This window comes from Egretta garzetta, unplaced genomic scaffold (assembly GCF_000687185.1).
Source record: "Egretta garzetta isolate BGI_Z169 unplaced genomic scaffold, ASM68718v1 scaffold712, whole genome shotgun sequence".
In the NCBI taxonomy this organism is placed as follows: domain Eukaryota; kingdom Metazoa; phylum Chordata; class Aves; order Pelecaniformes; family Ardeidae; genus Egretta; species Egretta garzetta.
The window spans coordinates 1,085,554-1,112,013 of NW_009258883.1; the positions used below are offsets into that span (position 1 = coordinate 1,085,554).

Genomic DNA, 26,460 nt, shown 5'->3' on the forward strand with positions numbered 1-26,460 from the left:
TGGGAGAGGCTGCTGGCGGTGTACACGGGAGGGGACTGCGTCCTGACGCGTGACGACGAGGCGGAGCTGCTGGAGTTGAGGGCGGGCATCTGCTGCAAGCTCACCGGGGCGATGGTCTGCACCATCTCCCTGTCGTGCTTCACGATCTGCTTCAGGATCTCATTCTCCTGGTTGTTGAAAACCCCAGTGTTGAGGTCCTTCTGGAACTTCTGCAGGAGGATCGAGTTCTTCTTCCCTTCACAGAGAGGCAGAAGTGTTAGCAAGCCTGACGCGCAGGGGCAGGCCCCTGCTCTGACTTTGCGTTTCAGCCCCCATTGCCAAGGGCGACATATTGCAAAAGGCTCAGCAAACAGCAGGCTGAGCAGGGGCTGGTGGCGGCGAGCCCACTGCCATAGGCTATGCCACACCAGGCACTGGCACAGCGACTCAGCAGGCAGGCAGCCCCCGAGGGCTGGCCCCCGTGCACAGCCGGTCCCCCCGTCTCTGCGCTAGCACAGCAGGCCTTCATACCACCACCGTGCTCAAAGACACCTGGACTTCCTGTGCCTCTTCACTTGTAGTCTATTGCTATCGCAACAATCACTCTGAAAATGTAACCACGGTAATTTACTGAACAACAGGGTGGAAAAAGCCATCAGGCTCTGCATGTGTAACATCCTTCTCTCTCATTGCAAAACTGTCATGATTTCCACTAAATGGTTATGTAAGTTATAAACAGACCTGCCATTTAGCACATTCCCTGGAACTAATTATTAGACATCAGTAACCAGTGAGCACTAGCTTGCAAGAAATCATCTTTTTAAATGTTTGTGAACTAATATGAACTCATGGATAATGTGACACCTGTTTACACAGTAAAGACTGCTGTACACTGTGTACTGATGTCTGTTTGATGGCTCTCAGTGTCTGCAGTCTGTAGGCACTATTATGTGTCATCAGACACACAGGAACACCATTGCACTCAATTGTTCCTTTTTTTGACAAAACGCTTCACATTTTATCTTTTGTCCTGTGTAGATTTCATATTATAAACACAGCACTTCAGATGGGATTGCTACCCTAAGAGCAAACTGCACTTCACTACTAATATTATTTAAGTACATATTACTTAGAGTTGGATTACATTTCCAGAGTGCCTTGAGAGACAAACTAAGAGTTTGAAAAGTCTTGGTAAGATAAATTAATGCACTGAGTACTCACAATCTGCAAAATACTAGAACGGGTCTATTAAAGGTTAAAAACCTGTATACCTGTACTTAATTTCTTTACTCTTGCTATATTAAGGAAAACATGCTTTCCTCCAAATCACTTCTTCAGCTTAGAATAGACAGCACCACTACACTGCCCTGCTTTCTGTATTCACTTTGAAGAAACTGCAGACATAACTGTATTGAGGAAGAGTGATGTGGGGAAATCCATACACTGGAGTTTTGTGAAGTCAAGGAAACACCACCAAACAGGATAAATAATTTTTTTTATGCACAGCTGCATTTTAAAAGCAGTGTCAATAATGATCATCAGAGTGCAGTTCTCCCAATCACACACCATATGTGTGTGTCTATCTAGTATGTCCTATTGGAGAGGTCTAGAATGCCTGGATGCACCCTGTTTTGATAATCCGCCATATCCTTCTGCCTTTCACTTGGATATTGTTGGCTGCTTTTCTGATTGCAAGCAGATCTGAGTAATGTCAGTGTGCAGTCATCAATGCTAGCAGTGCCCATGTTGTGAGGAAAATGAGAGCCCTGCTGCAAAGGATTAATTCACTTCAACAAACATGGGTTTTGCGAGTGCTGAGAGGCTTCAGGTCTTCCCAGCATTATAGATGTCATCTGTAAACAATTTATGTAGGAAAATGTAATCTACTGCTCATGAAACAACATAAACTCTATCAAGAGCTGAGAGCAGCAAAAAGAAATATACAGGATTAATAAATAATACTAAAGATAATTAAAGTATACAAAATAATCCTCAGAGGAGTATGAGAGCTTTCTAAAACCCAAAGTTCTTTATTATTTAAAAGTGATATTGCAGAATTTCTTGTCTGGACACATGTCTTATTCATAGATCAACAGAACATTTACTGCAGTGTAACCAAAACAAAACTTTTAAGAAGGGTTTAATGTGGGCATTTTATCCTGCATCTCAAGAAAAAGAAAAGGTAGAAGGGCTTTAAGAATTCCTAATATGGAAAAAAAAACCATAATACCTATCCTGTCAAGTCTATCAATTGCCACCGTTTCAAAGGCCCTTCTCATCATGGGGTACTCTTCCAGAACCTCATTGAAGTTGTCCACCGAGAGGGAATACAGGCGACAGTACGTGTCTGCTCGTACACTGGCAGTTCGACGGCCCTTGGTCAAAAGGCAAATCTCTGCGGAGAGAAAAATTCAGCACACACAGAAAACAACAGTGAACCATGTGAAACTTAAAAGCTAGGAAGTGACTCACTGTTAACAAGTACTAATTCACTCCTCAGCAGCAATTTTTCTATTGCTGTTTACGCAAGATTGTAGGGACAATTCTGAGGGTGTTTTATTCTACTTTTGCTACTCTGAAAAAAATAACTAATGTCCTTTAAGAGTCCTGCTTATAGGTTTGCTTGGTCTGGACTCTGATTTTATCATGCCTTTTCAAAAAAATTCTTTAAGAAATGATCAATCAGCTGTCAAACATAGCTCGCTGACTCAATTAACCCAAGTGATTCTATTGATTTTTTTTTAAAATATCCAGCTGAAATAGAGGACCAATTGCTTTAATCATTCACCAGACTCACTAAAATAATTTAATAAATGATATAGTTATATTTGAATATAAAAGCTGTTCTAAGAAAAAATGTTTCAAGCATGAAAAGGCCTTCTGTTTCCTTGGTTTTTACGTCCTAGGTATTTTGGGAGAGTAAGCTTATGATTTTAGACTTTTTTTCTCATTGGGCTAAAAACCAGAAGCCTTTTAACCTTCTTTCACTCCATTTGATGCCTTTCTCTGCAAGAACCTTCAGTGGGAATTTATCATTCTGGAACAGAGGAGGCCAAAGCCATACGCAGAGTCCCAAGAAACAGCCCCAAACTTGAGACTGTTGATTCTCAAGCTGACAGGAAGAGGGTTACTGGATAAAGGCCATAGCTGATGTTTGAGGCTTGTAACATCAAAACATATGGGTTGGAATACTTACTTATTTATAGTAGAATATAAAAAATTAAAAAATCAGTTGCAAAAAGAAGTGTTTGTGTTGATCCCATTTTCAAGTTGGGGAATAAGAACACACTTAGAAATATCAGCAATTCCTGGGCTCGGGCAGGGTGAGAAAGTTTTCCTGCCCAGTTCCAGCAGTCAAGAGCAGTGAGTTTATATTTGTTCATATTTAAACACTAGCTATGAAACTGTCTCCTACCCTTGTTTCTGTGTCTATCAAAAATGATCATTCTCAATCTCAATCAATTATCATTCTCAAGTGTGGAAAACCAAATATCCTTCACTGACAAAAATAAAGAATTCCACAGGCTGTACTTCAGACCTATCAAGTGCTAGCATAGTTCTTTCTTTTTTGCCTAACAAAATACACTTTTTATTAATCTAGAATGTAAAGAACATTGATGTTTTTTCATCTCATACTTCTTGTTGAAGAATTTCCACATGCCACCTAACTCTGAAGGCTTAGGGGCTAAGATGCTTAAGTAATAGCGGATAAATCAAAGTAAATTAACATGGCACCAGTACTAGCACAGAATGTACTTAAACCCCAACAGCTTTGGGGTGAATTTATAGAGACTAATGGGTATTGTAAGAGTCGTGACCTAATGTCCCTCACAAAACTTGATGCCCATGAAATAATGATGGTTTACTGTAAAGAGCCAGCCAGGTCAAATGGAAGTCGGTCCTTTCCTCTTCTATCCCCTAGCTCACACTGACCCCTTCTCCTTTGATTGAACCCACTGCATTTTAGTTACAAGAGTGAGAAGGACATTTTGCCCAAAGGGAGCAGTTAAATGCTGTGAATGCCTGCTCCATTTCCTAAGATATTTTTTAGATCTCACACAGAATAAAGTTTTACAATACATGGTTGAATTTAGAGAAAACTTAAATAGCTGGAAAATCTGTGTGACTAATGATCACCTCTTGATTTTCAGCCATCTTCTCTCAAAATTGCTGAAAACAATGCTAGAGACATAAGGAGGTGTCTTCTGCTACATGCAACAAATAAAAGTTCTTGAATTTAAAAAACACCACATGCACACAGCAAACCAAAAGTTTACTATGGTTTCCAACCATTCTGAAGGGGGTAAAAAAATGGAGACAGTACTGTTTTCATCATTATTAATCTAGAACACTGTATTTTATATTACTTCAAAGAGAAAGATGGGAAGAAACCACGGAGACAATGTTAGTTTTCATCAAAGAACAATAGGGCCTTGGAATTCAACAATATTATTCCAATAAATATAATTATTTTCTCCCCTCCTTTCATCTTCTATTATTCTTGTCAAGTAAGGGGAATGGAAAGAATCACGGGAAACAACACATGCATTCTGCAGACCCTGTCAGCCTGCAACTTCCGTTTGAGGAACTTGTTTTTAGAAGGCTCTTAATAACCATAATAGAGTCTTCTAGTTAGATAAGATAAGAAAGGCTGGGTCAGAAGAGATATGATGATGTTCTGGCACCTAGAAACTGATCAGCGTGGAGCCTGCCCGCTGAGGAAGCAGAGAAAGCTTCGTGTTCTCAGCTCCAGTTTGAATGGCCTCATTCAAAAGATGAACTACAGCCTTCTGACAGAAAAGTACCATGTGATGAATACCCATGTAATGCATTTCCAGCAATGTTGCTTCACTGATTAGAGTTGTATTATAGTCACTGATACATCATTTATATTGCTTTGTTATACATATCGATAGCATCATTTGTACTCTGGCCACAAGACTAATGTGCTTATTACAGAATCACAGAATCACAGAATGACGGGGGCTGGAAGGGACCTCAGGAGATCATCTAGTCCAATTAATTGTATGTGTTCTGCATTTAAGTTCATTTCATCTATTAGCTATTTGTTTGGAAAAAAACTCTCAAGCATAATAAGACATAATATATGAAATCTCATTTACTTGGACTGGAAAAGAAGAACACAGAATGTCAAAATGTGTTCCCATCAAACACTTGTGTTCTTTTTAAGTAAATCAAAGTAATTATTTTTTTTTTTTTTACAAATAAATCAACAATAGATTTCACAAAGAGAACAAAGTAATGAAAATATCCATAATATGTTTAAAATGAGTCTTAGTGGCATCAAGTACACCAGGTGCCCTCAACTATTATGCTCTCCTTGATGTTCAATTGATTTAAACAGACTATAAAATACAAACAAAAGCACAGGAGTGTGCAGTGAAACACAAAGGGCACAGACTATTTTCAAACAGCTTGGACAAACAAGGTTCTCTATTAGCACAAAAAGAAAGCAGCGGCAGCATATTACTCACTAATATTCCCATCTGCGGTTGGCATGGTGCATTGCCTTCACGCTGACACTTTCAAAGTGTCAAATACTTCTATCTTTCCTTTCCAAACAAAAGAATCTCTTCAATTCCAATTACTAATTATGTAGTAGGCCACAATGAGCTTGTAATTCAATTCTTAATGCAAGTTTTACTTTAATTATTTAATCTCTTTGGACAACTGCTCCCTAGAACATTCAGAAACACACGTCAATCACTGCACTGATGAAAAATGACTATTTCAAAGCACTAAATGATGCTAAAAACATTAATTTGTTCTTACAGTCCATATTTAATACAAATGTAATTAATTTGTCTCTGAAAATCACAACTTGTATTCTGCTAACATCAGATCTTTCCACAGAACAATGCAGCTCTCAAAAGAACATGGAAAAGGTCTCAAATAGACTCTACTTTCTGCTGTCAAGACATTAACTAAAAAGCACAATGATAAAAGTTTAAAGCTAAGCCTGTTCTGAAGGTTATAATTATAATAATCAAAACTGATCACTAATATATCAGTTGCACACATACATGGGTTATGGTTTAGTGGTGGACTTGGCAGTGTGAGGTTACTGGTTGGACTCAATGATCTGAAAGGTCTTTTCAAACCTTAATGATCCTATGATTCTAAGATTCTACTGCAGTATTTCAGCAAAAGCATCAGGTTCAGTTTTTGGAATACCATGAAATTCTAAAGAAGCTTGCCCATATCTGTGTCTCGTAAAACAGGGGACGTAGTTCCTGTTTTATTATTGCATTAGTATGACAGAATATCTGGGTAGGAAATTCTACATACCTCAAAGACAGCACGAAGGAAGACTGATTTTGGGAAAACCCGAATGAGTTAAGGTGAATGACACAATCCATAGGACGACTTTTAAAGAACTGGGATTGGTAGGCCTTTGGTAATGGCCACAGTTTTGGTTCCAACTGAGATCAGGTTCATTATTCTTGTGGACCTTACCAATATGCCACTGTAGTTGATAATTCCCGCCCTGCTCCCCCCTCCCCAAAGCCCCCTGTCGCTATGTGATTCCTAAACATTTTTTTTATTCACTAAAATAACTGTTGGGGTTGTGGGAGCAGTTCATCTCTAGCGCCATTTGCAATGTTGCATTACTTTCTTGGTCTTTGTTGGGTGGGTACATGGACTGGCTTCCCTAGGAATAATTTCCTGCTTCCACTTAATATAGGCATAGGAAAAACCCTTTTTTTTCACTCCAGGAGGCAGTACAGTTTATCTGAAAGTGTGGCACCTATCCATTAACTGCCAATTCATTTTCCATATAAATTATACTCCAGATGTAATTACTCAACTTGCTATGTCACATTAACATTTGACTAGAGATTGAAAAACTTCCAAAATCAAAATAACAATATAAAGTTGCCTTGCAGACAAAACGTGTCCATCAACAGACATGGCTGTGTTGATGAAAGAAACAGTTATCAGTCCGGTAGTTAGCTGGTTTATTAAGGGACACCAAATTGGTCCTGTGTCCATGGAACATATTTCTTAGCTTAGAATGGCATATAGTAATATGTAACAAATTAATACAGTGAATTATTATTGTATGCACAGCTTTGTTTTGCAAGGACACAAAGACCAGAATCAAAGCAATTGTCCACTTTACTAGGTGCAGGAATTAATACCTTGTAGTAACAAATAAATTTGTTAACTAGTATTTTAGCCATACAGTGCTGTCCATATTAAAATCAAGTAAAGATAATTAGCAGTTTCTATGCATTTCTGAACTACTGCAGTTTATTAAGTGCTCTGTCCCCTTCCAAAGCTGTAACAGGTTTCCCATCATCTGTCAGATTTAACATTACAGGATCTAATGAAGTGTCCTTCCAGCTGAGGACAGCTGACTATTGCTTCAGTTCCTCAGCAGGAAACTTGTTTCATCTGGTAGCAGGCATACACGTTGCTGAGCAAATGGGCAAGCAGCTATTCAGACCATCTGGTTACTTTCAGCAGCAGAAGAAAGATGGAAAATCAAAGCAATTCAAAGGCTTGGGTCAGTTGGTCTAATGCATTTGGGAATGTTTTATGAGGACAGGACAGTAGATTAGAATATTGTTTATTTTATAGAGAGCAATGAGCTACTAAACTACTATAGACAAAACTTAGATGTACAAAGGCTCTTTCCATCTACCCATCTTATAAGTCTTCAGAGCAAGTTTCCCAGAACTATCAAGTTTAGGTCACTCTTCTTCTCTAATGTAACTCTTCATAACAGCAACTCTTTGGCACGGTGCAAAGATCAATAGTTCTTTATTTTCTTCAAGCTACTGAAGTTGTCCACTGACCAGAAACCAGCTAATGGGCACTTCATTGGTGTGCCACTCACAGGAAGTGACCTTCAGCTTGGGGCACTCTGCTCCCAGCTTTACAGCAGGTAATGTGAGTGATTTTTTTTCTTTAGGAAAGGACTATATAGTTCAAGCAATTAAAAAAAAAAAATCAGTAAGCTTCTAGACACCCCATTCTTTCAGCAATGGAGTGATTTCCCAGTTCCATTTTGACTCAGCCATCTCTAATACAGAAAATGGGGAAAAGCTGTTTTATATGATAAAAATGTGATTGCTTTAACACATACTTCTGCATTTTTGTCTTCTTTTTCTTTATCAGACTCTGGAAAACATCAAATGCATCTATCCATAATTTTTTTCTTTTTAATGTATTCTTTTTATCTTCCAATATATTATCACTAGCACACAAAATGGAAAACCCAGGGATATGCTGCTTTTTGTAATTGATACTAAAATGACTAGCACCAGGTCTTATGATTAGTCAGAATGTAGCTTACACCATTTAAATGAGTTCCAGTAATCTGTTTTCTAAAAAAGAAAGATTAAATGCCATGCCAAATAGCTATGCAGATTTTATTTTGCAGTTGTTTTGCAAAACAGTATTTACATTCACATTAGTCATTACTGTAGAGAAAAATAAAAAAAGGAAGTGATAATCCCCTAATCCAGATCTAGAGAGTGGACAGAAATGAAAAGGCTCAGGTAATATTTGGCTTTGTATTCAGCCCTATATTTAAGAAACCTTAAAATACAGTCACTGCTCAGCAGAAACATTTCTGAAGCAAAGGAGAGAACTTAAGGAGGAAGGAAAGCGGAGGTAATTACTGCCTTTTACAGCCAGGTTTGTAATCTGGACTGTCCAAAAGAAAAATTTGCAAAACCTACTCCTTTTCCCACCTTATGTACACTAAATATGGAATTGCAGACAAGACAGTTTGAGTTTGCCAGAGTGAGCAATAGCAGACACTGCCTGCATGACCTCTTCATTTAAAAAATGCCAACAACAGTTGTCTGCAGAGTTGCTTTCAGATGTCTGGGTTCATCACCCAGAGAGAAAGCTAATGAAGGAGGCCTGGATACACTGCTGAGTAGTTACTATTTTGAAGAGGGACGGAAAATGGCCAATTACAATTAAGGGTCAAACCCAGCTTCCTTAATGCCTCAGTTTCAGTCTCCTGTCACTTTTTGAACTATTTACTTAAACCTGATTGAAATTTATGTATTTGTGATAGCTGTTGCCCTTATATAGTCATCCTATTAAAAAAACAAACAAAAAACCTGGCAGGCTAATTTATTTCACAGACTCATTGCCTGTTTGTAGTAATTTGAAATTTCTGGCTCTGAAGACCCTAACTCATGAGCTCTCAGCATGTTAATTTTGTTTTATTTTATTATTTTATTTAACAGAACAAATAAAAGAAATATGAAATGTGCCCTAACCAGCAAGCTTGAAATTGTCAATTTTTTAAACAGAAGAAGATTAGAAAAAGGTGAATTACACCTCTATGAATATAGCAATTAAAAATGCAAAAATGTATTTCATTCAATGAGCTAGAGACTCATGCTTACTGAATTGTGGAATTGTCCCCTCACTGCAAGTTAGGAACACGATCCTTGTTTGCAAATACCTGTCCCTGCTTGCCAGCACCCTTACTGGCTGAGACAATTTCTCCATCATGATGTCCCATATGTATCCTGTCATATATCTGAAGAGAAAAGATAATGAAATGGGGACTGAAAAGAATATATGCTTCTATGTTTGAGGATGACATGATGCTATGGTGCAGTAGCCAGTAGTAATAATAGGGGTTTTAGTCTTCTGGGGGCAGGAAATGGTCAGTAGGAAAAAGAAGTAGATGACAAGGGATATCAGCATCCCCCACAAACAGTATTTTACCAGTCCCTCTCATCCAGAATGTTATCTTTGGGACACAATCCCCACATTTGGAAAGGAAAGGAAAAAGGAAGGTTTGTCTCCAAAGTTACTCCACGACAAGAAGAAACCTTGAAAACAGACGAGTTAGAAGCAGCTGGAGACAGGTATCCATGATCATTTTATAAACCATTTTCCTTACCTAAAACACGGGTGAAAGATGGTTAGTTTTGCTATATTTCTTTCCATTACACTCTTCCCTAAAGGTCTCCCTCCCAAGCCTTCATTTTCTTAACCTTTGTACATCTATGCCAAATGTTTCGTACAGTAAGTACGATAGCACAAATTTCCTGGGGGAAGCATTATTCTGGTCTAATTAGAGAGTTTCTAGTCTTATTTCTTTTCCTAGTAGTATATCTAATCGGCAGAGAGGTACATTTATTTCACTGGAGATAGCACAAATTTCCTGGGGGAAGCATTATTCTTCTGAAAAGAATTGCCTAACTTTCATTGAGCCAAACTTTCATAGGATTTATAGAGGAATACTTACATTAAAAAACTTTTCATATTTATTTAGGGTTTGTCAACAAGCCTGAAAGCATGCTCCTTTCTTTACTTTGCCCCAAAGTTGTCTTTCTTGCCACCTATGTATAAAAAGCCTGTTTCTTGAAACAACTCCTGCTCTTATCAGTCCATTTCCCTGAATAAAGCTTAATACACTGCTTTACAGCAGGTCTGAGAAAAGCAGTATGGTAACATGCAACTAATTTGGATGTTTGGAGACTTAGAGCAGGCCTCTTACTATTTCCATGTGAAATTCATTAAAACAACTTGGCAAAGCCTGTAAAATATTATGTACTGTGATATAAGTAAATGTGGATAAGGAAAAAGACATTTTGGGCATATGTTAATTTTCAAGGTACATTTGGACGCAATAAGCCAATCCATCTTAGCCATTGTCTAACGGCTTTTGTAATTTTTGACAAGACCGATACATAAATGGATATTTTTAAGTCCTCATATTTCCTGTGAAGTTAATGCAGACACACTATTAAGCACCTTTCTATGTAATATGCTTAATATATATTGACAGTATAATTTAATTCTTTTCAGAAAGGTTGTTAGTCATAATTACTTTTACATCAAGAAATACAGAGACGTTTTAAGTTCCATCCTGACTGTCTTTTCTATCTGAAGTTACCGAAAATATATGTGGCCAAGTTTTCATTACTATAGCGAACAGATGCCAGTAACATTTCTTACATCTTGCCTACTTTCTACTGTTAACTCAAATTCTTCTGAGAAAGCTCTGTTTGATAGAACAGAATTTTAGGATCATTATCTAAAATGCAAATGTAAATGCTTATTTTCTCTTCAATGCTACTTATAATAGAGCATCCATACATTTTTATTCTACTTTAATGAAGTGTTCTTTCCACCAAGGAGAATAAGATAGCCTATTTATTATCTTGTAAAAACTCATAATTTGACTGATATTAATTTTATTTTCTTTAAAAAAAATAGTTAAGCTTTGATTCTAAAATAACGTGCCTAAGTAGAGATTTAGCTTTCATACTGGCTGTGCCAAAGGCCAGAAGAGATTTTGTGCAGTTCATTTATGCCTGCTTTTGTTCAGATGGTTGCCTACTCCCTGTTGAAAAAAGCTAGTTCGTTCCTTATGTATTCAGTGTTATGCTCTTGTCATCTTGAGTTTGGCAAACAATAACAGTTACAAATTAAACTATTCAACTTGAATTTAAGTGGACTGTAAAAATATTGCACTTTTTTTTTCCATTAAATTATTAAACAAATGATCAGAGACTGTCAGTTCTGAATTAAATATTTAGATTAAATATTTAATCTAAACTCAAATATTTAGTTTAAATTTTACTGTGTAAAACTGAAGGTACTTGCAAAATCTGGTTTGTCTGTGCTGGCCACCTCAGATTTCCAAGCTATGCTAATGTGATATTTTGCTCGTGTCTAGTTCTTTTATGTATAAAGTCTAAATGAAAAATTTATACTGTTCATTAATCCACAGAATTAGAATTATAATTTGGTTTGAAGACTACGTTATTTAGATATCAAGAATTATTGCTAGAATTACTATTATTACTAATATTGTTGAATTTATATTTACATTTGCTAATTAATAAAACTCCTAAAACTAAACCCATTCTACCTTTTAGCACCACAGAGTAAGTTATTTTCATTCTATCTTCTTAAAAAGTCTCTTAGACTTTAAAAAATAATATTCTGTCTGAATAGCAAGAAGTTCTTCTCATTGCATAGTGTTTTCTATATAAAATATGGTGTCAAAAGAACTACATAATGAACAAGAAATTATGCTATATCATGAGGAAATGTATCCTCAAAATGGCAGACAAGTCTGTGCCAAAAAGACATTTCAGTTCTAGGATCTCATGCAGACTATACTTTTAGAAAAATGTTCTATACTGTTCACCTGAAAAGTATTTTATGAATGAGTTGGTATGAAGATCTGGAGATCCTGCTCCCTTAAACCATTTAATTGTGTACTTGCCATTAAGAATGTGAATAATCACACGTCAGGGAGGCTACTTATAATTAATTATTTAGATTGGAGTATGAATGTTGAGAGAATTAATTCACCACTACCTTTAATAAGGAGTAGCCATATGTAGTAATTTTACAGAATGTAAAACCGTGTATCGTATCATATTGTCCAGGTGTAAAGCATTGATCAGTCAGGCACTTTTAACAGCATTTGCTCTATTTATAATCGGTATTATACTGCACATCTTTAAAAGTAGTCTATCAAGAAGAAGTACCTAGAATGTACCCAGAAAAAAATAAGTGGCAAAATATAATCTGAAGTGACTCAACATTTCCCATGGTATTATTTTCCACTGCACTGGTCTAAAATATACTGACAGTTGCTGTTCCGAAATGGAGAAAAGCTCCATAAATAATAGGTAGGTCAAAGAAGTTCTGCCTAATTGGCCTTCTACAGGCTGAAGAAAATGCAAGATACAATTTATTAGAATTTCAAGTGTGGAAGGATAACTGTTAAAACAGTATTAAATAATTTAAACAAAATAAAACATTTAAACATCTAAAGTATTCCATGAATTACATGTTATAAAAAATAAACCAAAAAAGAAAAGATGACATAGTATGTCTCTGGGACATAATCTGGGAAGATGGGGAAGAGAATCTGATTTATATATAATTTTGCTAGATGGATGATGATATTCAGCGCAGTTAGTGATATCTGCATTTGAATAAGTAAAATAAAACACTTATTTGTCTCTTATGACAATGCAAGAGGTAGACCATTGCATTTTCTTATTCAGACACAGCAACTCTCATACACAAACGAGAAGCTGGTGAGGGGTCTGGAGCACAAGTCTTCTGAGGAGCAGCTGAGGGAACTGGGGTGGTTTAGCCTGGAGAAGAGGATGCTGAGGGGAGACCTTATCGCCCTCTACAACTGCCTGACAGGAGGTTGTAGCGAGGTGAGGGTTGGTCTCCTCTCCCAAACAGCAAGTGACAGGACAAGAGAAAATGGCCTCAAGTTGTGCCAGGGGAGGTTTAGATTAGGTATGAAAAATGTCTTCACGGAAAGGGTTGTCAAGCATTGGACCAGGCTGCCCAAAGAGGTGGTCGAGTCCCCATCCCTGGAGGTATTTAAAATACAGGTAGACAAGGTGCTTAGAGACAAGGTTTAGCAGTGGACAGGTACAATTGGACTCGATGATCTCAAAGGTCTTTTCCAACCAAATGATTCTATGATATCATAAAAAGAGTTTTAAAAAATTACATACACTTCTTCATCTGCAACGTATCTGGAAGCTCATAGAAAAAAATATTTTAAAGCAGTATGAGTTTTAGTTAGTCTACAAATTAATTTATTGAATGACCCCAAGTGGCATGATACCACAGAAATTGGGTACCACGAATTATTGCACACTTACCTATTGAAACTAGGAAACTCCCTCCAACTACAAAATACTGCCCTCCATGGGGCACCCAGAACTAATTCATAAAAAAATACCTACACTTCCTACTCACTTGGTTTGGATTTCCCTAGCAATATTGGCATTCCTTCAGCTCTAACAAAATATCTGTTAAAAACAGAAAAAAGGGGTTATAATTTCCTGGAACATACGTCTGGGTTGCTGAATGAAGGAAAGGCTGTATAAACACAGGTGGGAAAACAGATGGAGAAAGGAAAAGATAGCAGGGACATGGGCCTTATCTTGTGTCCTTTGAGGCTGAGGAATATTGCCAGTGACTACAGCAAGAGCAGGATGAGACCACAGAGAACAATCAGTCCTCTGTCCACCAGTAAGAAAGTAAATGTAGTAACAGCAGAGTCCTGAACATGTTCCCAGAAACCCTCCTTTTAGTAAGTTGTGCTGAACCTTACTGGTTGGGTAGTGCTGTACTTTTTCTCTTTGTAGACTCTTTCTCTTTGTCTTTCTGCTTTGTTTTTCTCTTTGTAGGCATGTCAGCCCTACTCTAACATACAGGTTAAACAGAGAGTTCACTATGTGCTTAGCTGGGTCAGGACTGCATGCCAAGAGTATTTCCTCTGACTCCATGGGGCTGGCAGCTGCAGGGGAACAGGACATCACAAAACCACTCCTGCTCATCAACGTGCTCTGCAGTAGCTTTGGGACAGCTTTAACCTTTATGTTTGCAGGGGTAACAACCTGAGGTGAGTTATAAAATGGCAAAATGCTGCTTTTCTGTTTTGTTCCTGAAACGGGAACTTGCAGTCCGTAGCGGAGTGCATGTGAATACCAGCAGACTGGGGCTGGGGTTAGGGTATGCATACAAGTGGAGGGTCACAAGGCATCAGGGAGAAAAAGATCTTTCCAGAAGGGAAGCAGACCTTGAAGAGCCAGATCTTACTGTGATGACTAATGGAGCCCTAAGAGCCACATGTGGAGCCAACTGAGTAAGAGGAAGGAAATTGTTGGAAAGGAGTTCTTTTACTAAAGCAAATTTCTCTTAAGTTTATTACGATCCTGCATGTTTGTGGTTGTTAGCAATCATGAGGCATTTTGAATCACCAACATATATAATATGACTATGGAGAGACTCTATATAATTTACTCCACTGAAATTCAGAATTGCCTCGTTGTAGTGCTATTACACCAGTTTATACCGATGTATATTGGTATAATGTAAATTAGATTAGTATTGGACTCATGAGATACGTTATTATTTCTGCTCTTTAAAGCCTTAGTAAACGGCAGACTATGCCTCTCTATAGCGAAAAGGCTCATATTCTTGTGCTTCACCTGTAAAGACTTCAAAACCTTTGCTTTTTACCAATTTTAAGTATCTAGTGAGGAAGAAATACACAATCTGTTCAGTAATTCCTCCTATCAGAAGAAGCCTTTGAGTAATTTCTAACACGATCACCTGGTACTCAAGAGGAAAAGGTTTAGTAGGACAGAAGCCTGACAATTTCCTCCCTACCACTTACTACCTGGTTTGCAGCATAAAAAAGTTTGAACTACTAAGGTATTAAAGAAGAGAAACAAAAATACGCACTGAGATAGACCAAAAAAACGGGGCACTCTCATTCTCCACTGCTGTGTTCTTAACAAAGACTTTCAGAATTGTAAACTGCAGATACTTAAAACAATGGACTAGATGACAAAAAAAAATTAAGTAATTTAGCCATCACAACATCCTCAAAATACAGTTGCTTACATTTTTCATCTTCCTCCTGATTCTTATTCTCCATCCCAGTAAGGCTGAATTCAAGTGTATCTCAAGCTTGCAGTTCAACTTAGCTGCAAACGCACATGCAGCCAGGTTTTCCTACTTGCTGCTCAAACAGGATAGGTGTGAGCACCTTCCCACTCCTTTCCAGCTTCTGAAGGTTGCTTTAGTCTTGTTCAGACGTGCTCTTGCCTCTTGCATTTTCTTCCCGTTCCCATCAATCTCATGCTCACAACGTTGCCCTGCACTCACAGTTCCTCTCATCTTTCTTTGCAGTACTCACAACCAGACTCCTACGCACACGGTCCTCCCTCTGTTGACCCCCATCTCACCCCCCACACTCTTCTGACCTCCTCTGTGGTTTTGTCCTATGTGTTAACATAGCCCTGACCATCCACCCTGTCCTTTCCTTCTTCATTCCCATTTTACTCACCCTGCCCATCCTACAGAAGCAGTTAGAAGGAGAAGGTCATTAATTTCCATTGAGAGCAACCTTGTTTCCCCTCATATGAAAACTGTGTCAGCCTCAGTGGGACAAGTTTCTCTTTTATTTGTGATGAGAAAAGACGCGTTTACTGTATTGCTGAAAGTAGCAGCAATCCCATTCCTAATGACAGGGAACTCCGGGAATTCAAGATGTTTTAGAAAACAGGAGGAACAAGTGAAGGAAGACATAAAAACTCCACAGACATTTAGGAAAAATTAGTATTTCCTCAAACGTAACAAGATATGGTCCTGGAGAATCCAATGAAGGCAGCTACAGAGTATTAAAATCCTGGAATTCTCCACTGGTAACTGTGACTTACATAATTTCACTGATGTAGAAATGACTATATAACTGTGCAATATAAAACTTAGCTTCATGTTCTTCATTGCCTAATTCTTGTCCCTTCTATAAAAACTCACACAAGCACACCATGTGAGGACAGAGATTCTAAGTTAAGGCAATAAAAAGTTACTGTTTTACTTAAATGCCAGTAAAAGGCGAATGAAAACGGATTGTCCTGAATCTTCATGAAACAATCCTTCCACTGATCCATGTCTGTCCAAGACATAATTTATGGCACTCTCTTTAAAACATTCCCTCTGTGACCATTACTGAAACGTTTGAAAGAGCATAGTCAACCTCAAATCATGATTTTTTTCTGAACATATTTATCATTCAATAATTGGGCAATATTGGTTTTTAAGTATGTTGACTGCAGATCTGAGAGAGTGCAGACTGGTCGCTATTTCACGTGCTCTTCACATTTGGTGTATTCCATCAAAGGTGGAGTGGGGAAAAAGGTGGATGAGGTACATGGCCTAGGGAAAAGGATAGTACCAGAAATTACTTTCAAATTCCTACCAGTACTTGGAGCAGATATAGAGAATGATAAAATCCTTCAATCAGCAGTCTGAAAAAAACTTGTTGGGATGAGAATTAGGGCGCTTTGTGCTGCTGGGGTAAGTAATGCTCTTGCACACAAAGTTCAAGATTAGATTTATGAAGGTTCAGGGATCGGATGCTTTTCCCACAGGAATACCAATGAAAAAAACACAAGATCTCCATGGTTACTGTCTTGTACTTCTTCCCTCCAGAAAGGAGAAACCAGTGAGCACAGATGAGGAAAGATGCAGACAGTAATCAAGCCTAGTTCTGTGGAGGGCTCTCTAGAGTACTGCTTTGCACCTCCCTCAAAAATCAACAGAGAACATAAAGCAGAGGTGAAGTGTAACCTGATTAATCTATTCCATGGACCGTTATCCACGCACATTCTTTGAGACGAATTTCCAAGCAATTGTAAGGTTAATCTAGTTTCATGTGACTTATAACACCCAGATCTGTAGGGAGGCCTGGTTTTTAATTAAGAGCAAGGATCAGGCAAGAGAATTTAAATCTTCAACAGCATCTCAATATTCAAACATCCAGCTATTTCCTCTCTTTATTACTGTAACTTTTGGTTTTCCAGTGTCTCACTCTCCCAAGAATCTCCATTCAAGCCTCTCCCAAATGCTGGTGACATTGCTTTGATTCTTCTTAAATCTTGGCTTCCACACTAAACCCCAACAACTCCAGGATGTCAAAAGCTTTCTACTAATACAATGTTGTCAACAACCAAACATTTTACATCTTGTAAGTTTGATAACTTTTTTTCCAAATCCAAGGTAGGGTGTTGGTAAAACCCTCAATGAGTTCTGCAGGTGAGCCTGCCTCTCCAGGGACTCCTTATGGATCTCCCCAGAGCCAAATCCCCCAGGAAACTCAGCTCGGGGACATACCTGACATCCAACAGTTACTATCACTGAGCTGGGACTGGGAACTTCCAATTCATAAAACATTTAAAAATTGAAAAAGGATCCATTTAGGTATGGCACACCCCTCCCACCTGCGTGTCCTTCCCTGGCTCGTGGGAGCACAAGTGTTGGTATTGATTTATTGTGTCAGACCTGGGAGCTATACAGTTAAGTTGAAGTTATAAGTTGCAGTTTCTTAAACATTATCTCAGCGTCAGATTTCGCATGTCTCCATTAGGCAAAAAAGGGGTTACTGGTTTTAGGATTTGAACACAGGCTTACTCTTCCAGCTTGTTATTGTTCCACTGTACAAAATTTCTCATGTCTTTTTTGCTCAGGAAGCTTTATGCAGATTCTGATACACATTTTAGGTGAAAAGTGTCTTCTCCAAAGAGAACAGAATATTAGAAATTTTTTTTTTCTGCTTTGACAAACCAAACCTTTTCGATTTGCAGTTATCTGATGTGCAGCTGGTTTCCTCTCTTTTCAGCTGCAGCCAAACAGGTCATTCTTTTCCAGGGTCTGAAATCCCCTTCTGTGAATTCACAACGCTATATGATATTTTGTTAAAAGTTCCTTTCTCAGGTTCAGGTTCTGTCTCCCTGTGTGCTTGCCCTTCCCTCTCCTCTCCTTGTCTCTTCTCTCCAGGCTACATCCATCAGCATCTATTATCTCCCATTTGCCCCAGCAGCTGTTATGTTTTAGATGCATTTGCCCCTACTTTTACACACCTTGTCTCATCTCATCTGCGGCTGGGATGATCAAAACTGCTTTGGTATGCAGCATAACAAGTTCTTGCGGTGTCTGGATATTGCAAATGGCTTACAGGGTGAGCTAAGTAGTCGTTTGCACTGCAACAACAGGCTGACAGTTATGTAAAATACTTTCATGTGCAATCTCCTCTGATCCTCTGCTGGTTCAGAGGAGTATTATGGTCAGATTCAGCATGCAGGCTCTTGCAAACTAATTTTCATAAACTGGGGCACTGCTAAGCATAGAGAAGACCAAGACCAAGATTGCTCTGTTTCTTCATCCTCAGCATTTACCTTTTCTTCCTCCTTAATCTCCTGTCTTCAGCATCTACAGTTTAAGCCCAGGGGATAAGCACAAGACCTCTTTACTGAAGTGCTTCTACAAATACTGGTGCAAATCACCTTGCAGAGGCCACTGCAGAGTGACAAGGCCTGCTGGCCAGATCAGTAGGAGTTGCTTTAGCGCATTATTCTAAAATGGGATTAGTTAAGTAACTCTATAGCCTAACTCAAACACTGAGCCCAATTCACTTTTTTAAGCTTCCCACTTCTGTATACCGGCTAAATGCCACTGATTAGGCTTTCAATTGAACATTTTCTGAAAGGCTTTTGACTCAGTTCTGGGATGATTCACAGGATTCAACAGAAAATTAATACAATGACCAACTAACTGTAACCGTCACAGGCAGCAGTGGTACACACAAATGTTCAATCAGCTTCTGGAAACCAGCCTTGCTGCCACTCACAGAAGCAGACACCTATTCTATTGCACAAAGGCAATTTGCAGTCACAAGGAACGACATATTCATACTGGTCAATTATTATATGTAAAAAAAAAGAGATTGCCTTCATCCAACTATAAATATTCAGGTGCCTTCATCTAACTGAAACCCTATTTTTCATTAGGATTACCAGATGAATTTAATTTGGATTAAAATTCATGGCTGGTTCTTATTAATATACATCTGCTAGAGATCTATCCAGTCAGATAGGGAGTCCCATTTCTCACAGTATATACTGGAAGGATAAACATTGCTGTGTGCTAAAATTCAGTGAAAAAGCACTAATAACAGCTTGACATATTAATGAATACCAAAATATCCCATATAAGTAATGGTCTTTTATGCACTGCCTAATTTTTTAGTTCTTACAGTGATTTTTACGTTTTAGACGTACTTTACATTTATGACTTAAAAATAGTATCCCTTTTTTGGAAGAAGATGAATCCTGTTTATTTTACCTTTAAATAGCCATAAAATTACTATGTAAATTATTACATTTTTATTTAAATACTGTCTGTTAAGTAACAGTGCTCTTACTTAAAAAAACCTTCAAAATTCAGGAAGGTGATTCTGAATCTTCAATAGCTTTCCTCACAACAGTAAGCAGACTCTGAATGTCTTATTCAGAAATATTTGATTCACTCTCCATTGCAGCTGGCATTGTCTAGGCAAAAGACACTTAGTAGACTTATTCTGATGTCTCTGTGTGTCTGATATCTGAACATGTTTTGTTCTACTGCACTCACTCCAATGTTATCAACCATTTTTTTCCTACTCACCTCCAAAGTAAGAGCCATCTGTCAGCTTCAGCTCCTTGTTGGATTTGGTGATGACACCAGCAACACCATGCTGAATGAAATACATCTTTTTACCCACAGCCCCTTCTCGGATAATATAATCTCCAGGTTGGAACACCTCAAATCGCAGTTTGCTTAGCATGGCAGTCACAAAATTTGGGTCTGCATTAGCAAAAAGAGGCATTGTAGCAACCAGCTTCCGACAGTTGAAGTTGACAATCTCCTAAATGGGACGGAAACATAATGATAATGGTCAGCAAATATATACAATATGGTGGGCACTGAAAAAAAGACTTTCTGCTTTCTTCACAAAGAAGTTTCTTATGCTCATACTGGATTTATCTATGTTTCTTTCTGTGCCTAAGTTTTTAATATTTTCATTGTATTTTCATGTGTTTCTAGTGAAGTGATTGAAACAACAGTGCAGTCTTATTTGTATTTCTGAGGTCAAAGGTTTTCTTCTTCAGGCAATTTTCACATGTTATTTATTATTCCCCTTGGATTTTAAGAGAAAAATATGACAGAAAGATAAAAATTAAATAGGAATTACACTGCCTGACAACAAGATTAGTTGCTGCAATAACTGTATTAAGTGATAAAGTTATGCAAGCCCTGTGTTTTAAAATATTACACCAGTAACATCTTTCTGATCAGAACAACTCCAGTGGTAATATTACAGTTAGCTGCAGGGCTAGATGAAATCAACAAGAAAATTTCCTTCCTAGAATTTAATTCATCTTATAAAACAGAGAGGCATACATTCTTGTCCTTCTAACAGATGCATATGCAGTAGACCCTCATATGCAGAAAGCACTGCTATTTTCCTAAGATTGCTACAGGCCTTAAGGGCATATCCCACCAAGAATATTTACATTTACAGTGCCAACTATAAACACATCTACATGAAAGTATTAGTACCAAAAAGCTATAAATGTCCTACTTGCTTTAAATAAAAAATAAAAATAAAAAAGAACAATTTCTGAAAGAGTTTCAAGCTCACTCTTGCAGACCTTACTTTGTCTTAGGAAAATTAACATGGTCAGTTGTCATACAGATTTAACAGTGTATTGAAGAGCTGAGAATAATCAGTATTACACATGGAGAGGGGCTCAGGCACCTACAGAGTTAGCAACCCAAACATGGTAAGAAAAGCATATATGATCATCTTTACATAAATGCACAGAGAAAACAGAAGAAAAATACAGCCAGCTGTCTTTGGAAAACTAAAATAATTTCATTGTCAGTGGAGTATTCCTAGCATTTCTCACACTAAGCCAAGGCTTTGTGATTGACGTAAAGGAGACATCCCACCCACTAGTGCTCTCACCACCTTTACTGAGGCCCATTGCGCTCCTGTGGGAAGTTGCTTTTTCAACCTCCCATGCATCTGCTGTCCCATACTTACATATTCCATGTACCCCATGCAGCCACCTCTCTGGGCAGCAAGCTCAGCTATACTTGTCCACAGTTAAGTCACATTCCTTTCTTCTCTTCCCACCCTGACTAGGTGATATCGTGCTTGCAGATGTGATGGGGAACTTCAGCTAGTTCCACATATAAGCAACGAAACCATAATGGGTTCTTCAAATCAGTCCCCTTGCATCTGGGATGGAGATGGGAATCCCCCTTTGAAGGGAAGCCATTGGCTACTGAGGACATTAAGAAGCATAGGCATGGTCTAAGAGAGAAGAAACAACTGCCTCTCCCAGAGAAATTACATCCTTTCAAAATAAACCCAGTGGAACTTGGAAAAATAATGTGAAACAAAATGTCTCACCAGTCACCTGGGAAGCTTATTTTCCATTAAAAAAAAAGAAACAAACAGGGCAAAATTGCTTCCTAGGGCTACGCATAGGATAGACTTATGATACCTTCTGACAATCCTGCAAGAAAGTGTTGTTATGTAATGGAAGGTGGAAACAGAAGTGTCTCTAAGCAGAAATGAACATTGATTCTTAATAACGGGCAGTATAACAATCCTCTTTAACCTTGGTCTCAATAGGATCGCATCTATATACATAGGTAAACATTATATAAGCCCTCCTCCTCCTCCCCCCTGCTTCTTTTCCTCTGGAAGAGCCAAGGAGATATACAAATATATATAATTTTATACGATTATAATTTAATGCAGATTTAATTCCAGAATTACTGGGTTAAAGATAGAGTGAATGAAGAGTAAGATGCTGCAACTTTGAAGTCAAACACTAAACTCCAATTGAATTCAGTGGGGATATGATTCCACCAAGAACATTTTATCTGAGAATTATTTATAAGTGATGGAAGTAGAACAACACTCCTCTTCCATCACTTTTCACTGTACTGCCTCACTCTCTCCCACTCTCTCTGATTCCCATAACTTCCCCTTCTTAAGAGTGTTTTGGCATGCCTGAAACATTGCATCATGTGTGGACTCCATGACTAAGCATAAATGGGCTGGATTAAGACAGGAGGAGACAGATCTGAGACCAAGAGCAGACTTCTTCATGGCTGCATGAAACCTGAAATGTGCAGGAACACATGGCAGGAATGGAAACAGAAAAGATGTGAGGAGAAGAGCACTGAGATTTGTAATGACTGGGGGACTCCTACTTATAGAAAGGAAGAGCAGTCTGGCTATGGCTCCCACCCAGCACAAGCAAAGACATGGATTCTACTGGTGCAACACTATGGGAAAATACTCTCTATGCACATGACATCAGAATCAGAGCTCAAAACCCCCCCACAAACTAGTCTTGCCTGTAAATACACATGGGAAATTTGATGCAAGATGTGGTGCTGTTTGCCTGAATCCATAATTTATCTCAAGCAACAGCACTGCAAGGTGTGAACTACCAGACAGGCGTCATTGCCATTCAAGACCAGTGAATCCTGCTGAGTCATTAAGTCAAGAGCAGTAATCCCGGGTTACCCCTTCAAGTATCATCTGTATTAGAATAAATATTAAAAGAGATTCCAGCTGGCTGGCTTTCTAAAGGGTGAAGAAAAGCCTGTTTTCTTTCTCATCTAAATATGCAATTTCTCAGTAAAGCTTCAGCTACCACCTCCCTCCCAAGGGAAAGTTATTCTCCGCTCCCACTGCTCGCAGTATGACGGCATTACGCGAGGAGTCCCAGACCACATCCTCAGCTCCCCGTGAGACTGCCTTACTGCAGTCTCGGCTGACGCTGGAAGGCTGGCAATAACTATTACTTGTCTTGCCTTGCTCAGGGACTTTTCTGTAAACTTGCTACTTGGTTTTTGTTTCTGAAAGTGAATAGCTTGTCTTGCATGCCCAGGAGGCAGAGAAAGGAAATTACTAAAGAAAGCAAAAATTGGCTGGAAATTATATAGAAGCTGGTGGGGAAGCACAGAAAGGGCTGGGAGAGTGGAAAGTTCAACTTCTGTCATCATCAGGAGAAAAACAAAAAGGAGGAACACAAAGACCTAGAAGAAAGGGAAAAAAGAAGGCAGGAAGGTTGACTTTAAAAACAGATTGAGAAACTGAAAATCCTGAAAAAAGTGAGAGCATGGAAGCACAAAACCTGGAGAAAAGGTGTCTGGAGTGCAGCTGAGAAGTAGGGCAGCTGAAGTAAACAAAAGGAAAATTGGAAAAAAAAAAGTGACCGGTAACGTATCTTAATGGCATCATAGGAGAGCATGATATAGACAGAGGGGAGAATTCAGACCTCTATGACTCCTCTGTGCAGAGCCAGTCCAGCCCAACAAGAAATGAATTAATCTTGCCTTGTGAATCCCAACAAAACACACCCTTGTCGCAGGATTTTCACCCGTGGAATGCCATGTGTTCTTACGGCTCCATCTTCTGCCCACCCTTCTCTCTCGATATGTATACCCATGTATACACACGTTACCCGCTCAGCCTGAGTTGCCTAATGAAGGTACCCACACAGCTACAAAACCACCCTGCCGTGGTAATTTCAGCCATTATATCCTAGCAATGCATTCATTTTGTTGATTAGTTTTCTCTGAAAGTTTATACTAAAGTACAAGCTTTCCTTATTTAAGATATTAGAAGGTGGAAAATTACTGAGGGAGAAAGAAATGTGTCATTTTTAAGTGCTTTGTTTTTCTTTAAAGTGTTCTTTTATTTACATATGAGATCATTCAGAGCAAGTAAAAATACATTTCCCTGAGTCTTAATCACAGGCAGTGCTGCAATTTCAGATTCTTGTGTATTACTTTAAATATCATCTTGGGGAGAAAGAAACAGAAAAGATTATTAAAGTATTTTATGTAACTCATAAAGTATTACGAGAAATAGTTTTGTACGTTAAGAGAAAGGTAACAAAAGAACAAACTGCCAAATTAAAAGTCGACATTTTGTGCAGAGAAAAATCTTTCACTCACGTTTTCTTTCAGTTAATTCTTAGGAGGCAGACTGAAACCAGATTATGCTGCCCAATATGGTATCTTAATTAAATGGAATAATAATGATTTTGTCTCACCTCTACATGAAGAAAATACCAAGTGAAGCCTCAGGAAAGGATTAGGAGTTATATAGCTGAAGTGGTTGAAGGGCAAGAGTCATTCAGACCCACACAGAGCAAGTGTTGATCCAGTTCAAGTACTGGTCTCTGTTGCAGAAGAACCAAGTTGAAGGTGCAATGGTTTGCTGTATATAACATATTGGTTAGGTAACTACATTGACTCCTGATCCTTTGTAGCACAATGGTTTTATTACTCATCTTGGCCTTCCTGGCTATTTTTTCAAACTGATGTTAAAGCATGAGATATTATCATTTTGCATGAGTTCAGTATTTCTGGATGACTGCTCCAATGCATCTCAAGATGTGGTATTTACAGAAGCAGCCACAAGGCTGTCCTAGCTGTGAACTGGGAATCATGGTGGCCAAATTCTCTAATCTGTATGAGTTTTTAGGACCTTTTCTCCAGGAGAAGATTTTTAGATAGAGTTAGTGCTCTTAGTTAGACAAAAGAAGACAGGAAAAAGCTGTTGCTAGAATAAAGCGCCAAACTTCTTGAAAGATCTGTATGCCTGAAAGGTTTTTTGCTTTTTCCCACTAAACCAACTGAGCTAATAAAAGGTACTACTTCCATCTACAAAATGTGTCCTTCTTACACATAGGCTACCAAAGTCTGTTTATCACTGCATCGAAAACCAGCTTAGTTTCATTAGGTCACTTCTACATACTATGTGAAAATCCAGTGTGGAACTACCAATGCACATTTTTTTCTGAGTGTCCATCCTTTACACTCTGCTTTCAAAGGATGAGAAACTAAATTGGTCTTAATTTCCTGGCCACTGAAAGGAAGAAATTACTTTATTGAGAAAGCTGTTTTTTCTCTTAGAAGTAACTCAAAGAAGTAAAATTACTGAGCAAGTGATTAAGAGAAAACTATAGGAAAAAGCATGATATTTAGGGATTTGGGGCTGCATAATTAGGTTAAATATATTCAAACTGGGTTCTAAGGAGTCGTATTCTGTATGTCTTCATAATTTCCTGTAATTTTTTAACCCATTGGTCAATTATAGTCAACTTTGCAAGAAAGGAGGCATTTCACTGATATTAAGTTCTCTTGGGTTTTATGACAGCAGGCAATCAGGACTAGGATTAGTACTCCACTGAGGGAACGACTACATCATTAGCTCACAACTTGTTTAATGCCAGAAAATCAACATGTGGCAACGGGGTGCAATATTCTTCATCTCTAGTGCACCTGAAATTGTTCAAATTGCTTTGACACATTCTGCTTAATCATCTATACAACGTGTATGACTTAAAAATAAATTTTGCTCTGAGGCTTTCATATAAGTAATATCAACTATGTATATTTTCTTTTTGAATGGAATTTCCATGATTTTCCATTTTTCAATTACATTGATCAATTTTAACACAGAGACTCCGCTTAAATTTTACTTACAAATAGGGTAACTCTTGGGTACCATCATTTATGTCTACAGCTACACTGAGAAACACAAGTCTTTTTTCTTCAGGACTTCTAATATTTTGCCATTCTGTTAACATAGTTGTATATTGCATGTGTGTGTGTTTTAGAAAACCTCACTGTCTAGCCCCTTTGGCTATATATTTTAAACCCCCAGAATGCTCTGATCTGAGGTAACCTACATGTTTGACCTACAGACAAAACCTGAAAAAACTCTGATCTCTAAGGTAAAAACAGTCCACATGATCTCAGTTGCCTTGAAAACCAGTGGCCAAGCCTGTGTATTTACATTTTCAAAGCCCACAGGTCCCCAAGACCTCCAGCATACCTGCATACAGGATGCCCAGATGCAGAAAATTTTCCAGCCAGCTGTGAGATAAGTTTAGGCAGGCAAAAGGAAGGAATAAACATGCTTTCCAGCCATATGATGAATAAAACACCCTGCTTGGATTCTATCAGTACTGAATTAAATCACATTGGTTTTTTTTTTGTCTCACTCTGTTCCACTCAGTTTAAGTCTGAGTTAAGTCAGTCTTAAAGAGAGCA

General features: G+C 38.3%; 1 protein-coding gene across 1 annotated transcript in view; it reads right to left on the reverse strand.

Annotated features, from left to right (window-relative positions):
• Positions 1-26,460, reverse strand: part of HCN1 (hyperpolarization activated cyclic nucleotide gated potassium channel 1) — a gene marked incomplete at its 5' end in the record, with an annotated part of 43,703 nt that overhangs the window by 396 nt on the left and 16,847 nt on the right. The window contains 3 exons of the mRNA XM_035889486.1: positions 5-235; positions 2,210-2,374; positions 19,990-20,230. Of these exons, the coding sequence (XP_035745379.1) occupies positions 5-235; positions 2,210-2,374; positions 19,990-20,230 (637 nt within the window). The remainder of the gene's footprint in view (positions 1-4; positions 236-2,209; positions 2,375-19,989; positions 20,231-26,460) is intronic.